Source organism: Sapajus apella, unplaced genomic scaffold (assembly GCF_009761245.1).
Source record: "Sapajus apella isolate SASKATOON/1434 unplaced genomic scaffold, GSC_monkey_1.0 scaffold14, whole genome shotgun sequence".
NCBI classification, from domain to species: Eukaryota; Metazoa; Chordata; class Mammalia; order Primates; family Cebidae; genus Sapajus; species Sapajus apella.
This window is the reverse complement of record NW_022436954.1, coordinates 86369-95505: the sequence shown is the minus strand read 5'-3', so window position 1 is coordinate 95505 and position 9137 is coordinate 86369. Positions and strand designations below refer to the sequence as shown.

Sequence of the window (9137 nt, the reverse complement as noted above, 5' to 3'; positions counted from 1 at the left end):
ATGCGGTGTTTGATCTTCTGCTCTTCTGTCAGTTTGCTGAGAATGATGGTTTTCAGGTTCATCCATGTCCCTACAAAGGACACAAACTCATCGTTTTTGATTTAACTTGTAGCTTGGCTTTCAGCCTTTAAACTGTCTTTGGCTTGGAGGCGGGGCTTCACTGGGGACGAGTCCCTGTCTGCTGGGCCCTGGTTGTCTCCTGTCGCTATCACTGACACCCACCTCTGATATTCCCCCAGACAAGAGGGGAGCTCTGAGCAGAAGCGAACTGCACACGCCTGACTCCCGCTCCTGAAACCTCCCTCCCTGCAGGCAACACAGTGAAGCCAAGCCCAGTCGGCCCTTGGTGGCACCAGTGTCTGTGTGGAAACCCCCTCCTGGTTGGAAGTCCTTCTTCTCTTTGGCCTGTTTAGGTCAGGAAGGTCTAGTTTGTTAAAAACAAATGCATTGTATCTGTCTGGGTGCAAGCAGCCTTCCTCATCTCTAATATCATCCTGCAGAGAAGTTACTGAAAAATAACATTTATTAAAGATACAGAAAAAAAAAACCTAACCATCTATTACCTCTGCCATGCAGCTCTGAATAGCATGAATGTTTATGTTTTGCTATATACCCTTTTATGTATATATTTCACATGAAAACATTATTAACTTTTTTTTGAGATAGGATCTTGCTCTGTTGCCCAGGCTGGAGTGCAATGGCACAATCATGGCCCACTATAGCCTCAACCTCCCCAGGCTCAGGTGATCCTCCTGCCTCGGCCTCCTGAGTTGCTGGGACTACAGTCATGTGCCACCATGCCCAGCTAATTTTTGAATTGTTTTTGTAGAGATGGGGTTTCGCCATGTTGCCCAGGCTGGTTTTGAACTGCTGAACTCAAGTGAGCTGCCCATGTTGACCTCCCAAAGTGCTGGGATTACAGGTGTGAGCCACTGCACCAGGCAGAAAACTTTATTATTAACTATACTTGCACGAACATTGTTATTGAAACATATTTCTCCTCGCTTGAATTCTTCAGGGTGAATTTCTTGAACTGAATTAATGGATGAAAGAACTCCTGTGTGCCATTTAGGAGAACACTGGTGTCTTGCTGACCTTGGTAATACTGGGAGTTACTGTTTCAATGAAATTTGCCAATGTGATAAAGTTTGCCACGGCGTCACATGATGTTAATTTTCCTTCTTTTAGTAGGCCGTGATTGTGCCACTGCACTCCAGCCTGGGCACAGCAAGACCCTGCCTCAGAAATTAATAAAGTTTTCGTATGGAATATATTCATAAAAGGATATATGCCAAAACGTAAACATTAATGCTATTCATAGCTGCACGGTGCTGGCAATAGCCTGCGGTTTTTTCCGGTATTTTAAATAAACGTGATGTTTCAGTGACTCCTCTGCAGGGAAGTTGAACAGCTTTTCAGATCTTCATTGATCATTTGTATTTTTAATGGTATTTTCAGTTGACAATAATTGTATCTATTTATGGGGTACAATGTGATGTTTCGATATATGAGTAAATTGTAGAATGAGTCAATCAAGCTAATTAACATATCCATGCCTTCACCTAGGAATTTTTTGTGGATATGGTGAGAATATTGAAAAGCTACTCTTAGCAATGTTGAAATATATATTTCTTAACTATGGCCGGCCACCATGCTGTGCAAAGATCTCAGACACACATCCTCCTGTCTCACCAAAACTTTGTACCCTGTGACCTACATCTCCCTGCATCCCTCCCCCTGGGTTTAAATTTGGCCTCTACCAGTTGCTAGTTCTGTCATTTGGGGAGAGTTGCTTCAAACCCCAGGCCTCAGATTCTCAAGAAATCAGCTCTGCCATCAAAAGCAGCGCCCTCAATCTTCCAGGCTCCTCCCAGGACAGAGATCTGTGCTTGGTAATTGACTAGTAAACGTGGATCAGAAAGCAGACTTGCTGGAGCCAACAGTAGGGTGGGTTCTGAGAAAGTCCTTGCCTTGCTTTCCAAGGCTGAGTTTGGGGAGGGTGGGGTGTGTCAGGACTGAATCTCCTCATGGAAGGTGCCCACTGTGTTCCTGCACTGACCCTGTCCTGGGGTATGGGATGCCTGCCCCTTATCAGAGGGCAGCACCATGCCCCATAAAGCACAGATCAGCTGGCCCTGGCAATCGGTCTGAGCTGCCCTTCACTCTGGAAGGGAGCAGAAGGTCAGGCCAGCTTCCCAGAGATCGGGCACACAGCTTCACTGGGAACAGAACGCACTGTGTACCTGGAGAATGGCAGAGGCTGGCACTGTCTAATCTGGGCTCCTGGGTCGCCCTGCTCTTGCCCAGAGACAAGTTGGCTCCATCTGGGAACGCGTGAGGTCAGATGTGTCTGGTGGGGAGAGCACGAGCCACAGCCTTGCATCTGCAGAACCCATTGAATGCAAGGTGCCTGGAAGAGGAAGCCGCCACCCGGCGCAAGGCTGCTCAAACGGAAAACAAACTATCAAAACCAAACCTCGGCTGCTGGAGAGGCCACTCTGCATCCGAACCGAGAGATCTCCCACCAAACCGGCCCGGGAAGCCCTTCTCACAAGGCAGGAAGATAATAATGACCCTTATCTTTCAAAAGAGGAAGCTGAGACCCAGAGAGGGTAAGTCACCTACTCAGGGTCATACAGCTCTTAAATGCTGGGGCCAAGATTCCAACGTGGGCAGGGAGGCCTGGATCTGAGCTCACAGTGACCACACCCCAGCCTCTATGAAATGAATTAGCTCAAGGTCTGGGAAGAAAGGCAGGTCCCGTCCGCTCACAGCCGTGCAGGGCAGTGTGCTCCCGCCTGCCGGGTATTTGAATCACTCTCTTGGTCTATGTCGAGCACGGATGCCCGGAACCCCTCAGGCCCATAACTTCAAACAGGGAGCGCTGAGGGCCAGTGGGTGAGCACCAGGGCTCCTCAGTCAGTCTGGGTGGTCACAGTTCCCATCCCCTCCAGGTTGTGTGGGAGGCCTGGCTATGGGACCAGTTCTCACGTGAAGCCACTCTGAGCTTGGCCCCCTGCCCTGGCGTGGGCACTGGCTCGTCACCTTTGTGAAACTCTCTCATTTCTCCAGGCATAAGACAAACCTGGAACCATCTTTCTGGCTTCTCCGTTCTCCTGCTGGGGACAGGTGGCCAAGCCTGGCTTCGTCTTCTTGGTGAATGGAACACTCTCCACATCCAGCCCGAAAACAGCCCCAGCAAAGGGCTGAGATGGGAGGGAGAGGGACAGGTGGCGCCATGCACCCATGCGTACCCAACGCTCTGACGCCGCACCCAAGTGTCTCTCTTGGGCATCCCTTCTCATACCGGAGGCAGCCACGTGTACCGGTCGGACCTGCGGTCAGGCCCATTCACGAGTCAGAAACCACATAGCCATTTATCTCAACCAGGAAAGTTTAATATAAAGATGCACTCTACTAAGAGTGTAAAGTTTAAAAAGAGTATCACACAACACTCTAGGGGTGAGGGAGAATGCCCCAGGTAGGAAAGCGTGTGAAAGGAGGTGCCGCCCAAGGCCTGAACTGAGACCTCCTCGCTGGAGAAGGTGTGGGAGGCCCCCGAGGTGGTTCCCAGGGCCGCCCGAGCCAGAGTCTGTGCACAGTCACAGGCCAAGCAAGAATTCCTTCCAGGGGATGGGCACTGAGGCTGCTGGGCGGATGCTCACAGGGGTTCGGGGAGCAGAGCCCACTCACCTTACCCCTGAAAGGCCACAGCTGGTGCTGGGACCTCTGAGGTCTCCATGCTCCAGGCAGAGTGCCCTGATGTCCCCTGTGTGCCCCTGGCAGCTATGCAGCAGGAAGGAAATGACACAGAAGTCCTGGAGCTGGAAAGAGAAGCTGCTTCCTCCCCAGCATCCCTGGACACCTTCCACTGGCTATTCAACGCTGTGCACGTAACCAAGGAGAAAGGTGGTGCGGGCCCTGCGTGCTACTGCAGAGCAGCCGGGGAGGGGGACCTGGAGCTGACAGGCAACACACTGATAACCGGCGCACCCCACATCCCACTCCCGCTTTTATTTCGCCAGAATGAATGCAGCCTCATCACAGCGCGGGAAGACGCCCTGCTATGCGTCAGACACCAGTTTGCGCAGTGTAGTGCGGCCGGGGCTCCTAAGACAAATCAATTATCTCCAAAGGACTAGTAAAGGTGACCAGGTCACCCTCCTGCCCCAGGGACAGTGATTAGAGGAAATCGGTCTGTGTTGGCAACACGGCAGTGGTGTAAACTCGAATTCCCTTGAAGACAAAAGCCAGGAACACAGCGTTATTATATACTGGATACCTGCCAAGTGCTGGGCCCTCTCCAGCTTACGAGGAAACAGAGGCCCCTAGAGTCAGAGCTGGGAGCCCTGTCCCCGCGGACCTGGCAGAACACACTCTTGACAGCCCCGGAGGGCATCTCCCTGGGGTGCTCCCTTAGAAGATTCCAGGCAGCAGGCGGTAAGGCACGGCGGCGGTGTAGCGCTCCCAGTCCGGGCCGTACTTGCTGGCACAGCGGTGCTCGTCCCGGAGGCAGCGGTGGGTCAGCAGGATGGCCATGTAGATGATGTAGAAGTAGGGCAGCAGGTGGCCGCCGCCGCAGGCCAGGCAGTAGGCCAGGCTGCCCATCAGGTCGCCGACATAGTTGAAGTGGCGGGCCACACCCCAGAAGCCCGACACCAACAGCTTGCTGTGGTGCTTCTGGCCGTCGGCGGATGTGTAGGAGCACTCGATGGCCTTGGGCTTCCTGCCCCAGATGAGGCAGCGCCCGTCCGTGCGGCGGAACAAGTCCTTCTGGTGGTTGGTGACCCGGAAGATGTAGTAGCCCACCAGGCCCAGCAGCAGGATGCCCACGGCGTGCGGGGTGGACAGCTCCACCGGGTGGTACACCAAGTACAGACCCTGGGGAGCGAGGAGAAAGGGGTTGAGCGGTGCTTTGCCCAGGGAGAGGACAGGAGGGTGGGCTCGGGGGCCTGGCAGCCTGGCATCAAACCCCAGCTCTGCCTGACACACGCCTTGCCTGGGTGTTCTCTTCCATAAATAAAGGCACCTACCTCGAGGGCTGCTGTGGGCATTAAATGAGTCACTCTGCCTGCCTTCTACCTGTCTCTGTGTATATGTGTGTGTGTCTATATGCCCCCATAGATTACATATAATATAAATATAAAATAGGTGTTTGAAGGCCAGGCACGGTGGCTTACACCTGTAATCCCAGCACTTTGGGGGGCTGAGGTGGGTGGGTGGACCATCTGAGGTTGGGAGTTCGAGACCAGGCTGACTAACATGGAAAAACACCATCTCTAACTAAAAATACAAATTTAGCCAGGTGTGGTGGCGCACGCCTGTAATCCCAGCTACTCGGGAGGCTGAGGCAGGAGAATTGCTTGAACCTGGGAGGTGGAGGTTGTGGTGAGCTGAGATTGTGCCATTGCACTGCAGCCTGGGTGACAAAAGTGAAACTCCATCTCAAATATATATATATATTTAGAATCTAATATGGTGATGGTCAATTTAATGGGTCCACTTATACTTATCCACTGTGTTCCCCAATATTTGATGAAACACTAGTCCAGTTGTAAAGCATTTTTCAGATGAGCTTCACATGCTAATCAGTAGACCAGCTAGGGCAGATGACCCTTCACAACGGGGGTGGGCCTCATCCAATCAGTTGAAGGCCATAAGAGACCAAAGTTCCACCTTCCCCGAAGAAGAGGGAATCTGCTAAAAAGTGGCCTTCTATGTAAGCATAGTATCAACTCTTTCCTGGGGCTCCAGGCCGCCCTGAAGATTTGGGACTTGCCGCCCTCAATCACAGGAGCTGAAAAACACATCTCTCTCTTAACATGTATGCCCTCCACCCCCTATTGATTGTATTTCTTCAGAAAAGCCTAATGCAAATATAGTATCAAACTGTACCTATATCTTGAGACACACACAGAGCCTAAACCAAGTAGCAGGTTTTATATATCACTATGCTTTCACATGCCTGGAAAACAGAGTTTATAAAACCAGGGAACCAGCGGGCCTGCAGCCAGCCAGGTGGAGAAATGAGGCCGGGTGGGCCAAGCAGGGGCTCCGAGGACCCGGCGTGAGCAATGGGTCAGCTGGGGCTCTGCACCCTCCACCTGGTACTGGCCCTCACTGTTGTGGGCGTCCTGCTTTTCTAGGGCACCCGTGCCTCTATCCCACAGGACTGGCTGTCACAGGTGACGTTGGGCCTGTCACATCCTGAACAGGTGGCAGCCTCTCCATGTTGGTTCTCTCCCCTCATGCACAACTCTTGGGGCAGGCCACCCTGCCGTGCAGCTAAGCGAGTGCCCTGGGGCGAGTTCTTTCTGTCTTCTTCCTAGAAGGCCTTCCCTTCTTCCTAGAAACAGGGAGCAGCTTCGGCACCCCAAGAACAGATACTTCTGCAAGGAGAAAGCTTTGCATGTGTCTTCCAAATGCCCTGCGGGGCCAGCCCCCGGCCTGCCCAGCTCCTCACCTGCAGCGTGTAAAGGTACGGCAGCCAGACACAGTCGCCCCAGCCCAGGTACCACCCGAAGTGGTCATGGCAGATGTCAATGGTCTTCAGGTACCAGGTTTCATTCCAGAAGAAGTCGAGCACATAGACGGCCTACAAGACAGAAGCAGCCGCTGACCAACCCTGGCTCTCCCGGAGCCCGAACGGGCCTTGGGGCGACCACACTCCAGGCGGAAGCAGGAGGGGGCACTTGGGGAGCTGCTGAGCAGCTTTCTCAATGAGCATCGGGGGTTGTTTCTGCCTGGGACGTGGGCAGGGGTAAGGGCGTCCTTAGAGTCAGCCTGAGCCCATGGCCCTGGCGTCTCTTCCAGCCCAGTTCTCAGGGCCTTCAATGGCTCGTGCTGAGGGGAAGGAATTCATCCAACCCAGGTCAACCTACTGCCTGAGCAGTGTCCGCAGCCCCTGACCGGTCTCCCTCACCCTAGAGGGCTCCCCTCACCGGCTCCCTGGGTGACGCTTTTGAACACACCTGATCCCTGCCACCCTGCACCCAGCTCAGCGCACACTTTCTGGGTCTTGCTGCTTTTAAGATTAAGAGGAGGACTTCCATGAGGCCTCCAGCCTCACCTGGCTCCAAGCTCCTGAATGCTCTCTGCTCAGGATGTGGGATGTTCCTCAGTTTCCCAGGCTTGCCACCCTCTCCCGCTACAGGGGGTGCCTGGAGCACGCCCTCTCGCCTCCACTCTACCAGGTTAACTCCCACTCACCCCCAGATTCTACCCAGGTGTAATTCCCAAGGGAGACCTTCCCGGACCACGCCTGGCTGCACAGCACCTGCCTCCTTCCCCACCAGGGCGGCAGTGACGGGCACCCGAGGATGGCTTCCTTCACCACCTGCTCGCCAGCCACTTCCCAGTGACACCTGGGGAGGGTGCTAATTCTCTACTGCCTGTGATAGATTAAGGTCAAGGGAACATGCGCTGGCTTTCAGGTTTCCCCAGAGCCCACCAGCATCGGCGTTCCACCCCCTCCAGCCATGACAGGCACCTGCAGGACGTTGACCAGGACCATGGCGTTGGTCACGTGGCCGTGCAGCTCCCGCTGCTTCGCTGCGAAGGACAGGTTGATGAGGGTCCAGGCGACGATCCCAGGGCGCCCGTTGAAGAATAGCTTGAAGTCAAACCACTCCCCGATCCGGGGGTTAAACTCGATGCCCATCATGTAGTTGTAAAAGAAATTGCCTGTGAATTTGCTTAAAAACATAAATAAAAGATACATTTAGTAGATGGGCACATCTCACAATCCACCTTGCTTAGTAGGAGCCCAGCACTGGTCCAGGGTCCCAAAGGGTAACGTGAGACGGCCCAGGCAGAGGCTGGCCATGAGCTGCCAGGACCCCCAGGGCCGGAAGCTTCAGTCGGGCTGGCTCCCGGTACCCTCGTTCACACTCTCTTTGCGTTCAGCTGCAGTTCAGCAGAGACATCCTTGGGCAGAGGTCCCAGGGCACCTGCTCTGTGCCCAGGAAGGGTGGGAGACGGGCTCAGGCTGGCACCTGGGTTTCTCCCCACCTTTCCCCAGGTTCCCTTGATGCATGGCACAGGTGAGCCGAAGAGCTGGCTCCACTACACCGAGATGACATTCTGGGGCCCAAGCACATGTCTGAAACACACCTGGGGCATGCAGCCCCTCATGGGTGAGTGACATTATATATCATGCCAACGTAGAGAACTGCAAACTCACCCTGGGCCCGGCTTCCAGCATGTACTGGACAAGTTCTTTGACCAGTTACTGGAATCCCTCAGTCCCCAGCAGGTCAGAGCATCAGCCAAGGTAACCCCTATGGAGATCCTCGCTAGGTACAGCTGGCTGAGGACACGGAGCAATTTCTGTCTTAACTAGAAAACCTGATTTTTATGTCTAGTTCCCTCAGGTAGGCTAAGTAGAAAGAAGCAAAACACAAAGTCTACAACCATTGACGTGGTTATAAGGTGGCGAGGATGATTTTCAGGAGTCATCAAAGGCCAGCCTCATTATCTGGTAACACACAAGCTACAAAGTGTCATCCTCCAGAAACATTTCCCAAGAGCCTAGGTGTAACAGTTAAAGGGAACACACCCTGGTTTTTTGGATCCCCCAGACTGAATTGTAAGACCCACTGCCTGCAACTGTCCCCAAGAGAACCCCACCAAACATTTGTTGATGATGGATGGATGGATGATGGATGGATGGGAGGATGAGTGGGTGGAAGGATGGGGGAAAGGGATGAGGAGACGAGCAGGTGGATGGTAAATGATGGGTGGATGTGAGTGGATGGATGGGTAGGTGAATGGATGATGGGCGGATGGATGCGTGGGTGCTGAGATGTGTTGGTGGGTGGGTAGGTGGCTGGGTGGATGGACAAATGGATGACGGGTGGGTAGACGGATGGGTAGGTGGGTGGACGGTGGATGGGCAGGTGGATGAGATGGATGATGGATGGGTAGGTGGGTGGAGGGTGGATGTATGGGGAGATAGGCGGGTAAATGGGTGGGTGGGTAGGTGGATGGGCAAATAGATGAATGGATGATGGAAGAGTAGGTGGATGGACAGATGGATGATGGGTGAGTGGGTGCAGATGATGGATAGGTGGATGGATGGATGGGTGATGTATAGATGGATGATGGGTGTTTGGATAGATGGATGATGGGTGAGTGGG

The 9137-nt window shown here is 53.6% G+C and overlaps 1 protein-coding gene across 1 annotated transcript in view; it reads right to left on the bottom strand.

Moving 5' to 3' along the window:
- Positions 1-3372: 3372 nt before the first annotated feature.
- The window catches only part of DHCR7 (7-dehydrocholesterol reductase), a 13903-nt gene continuing 8138 nt past the window's right edge, over positions 3373-9137 (bottom strand). The window contains exons 7-9 of the mRNA XM_032282486.1: positions 7490-7694; positions 6464-6595; positions 3373-4881 (exon numbers count right to left, since the gene is read on the bottom strand). Coding sequence (XP_032138377.1) covers positions 4417-4881; positions 6464-6595; positions 7490-7694 — 802 coding nt within the window. The 3' untranslated portion in view covers positions 3373-4416. The remainder of the gene's footprint in view (positions 4882-6463; positions 6596-7489; positions 7695-9137) is intronic.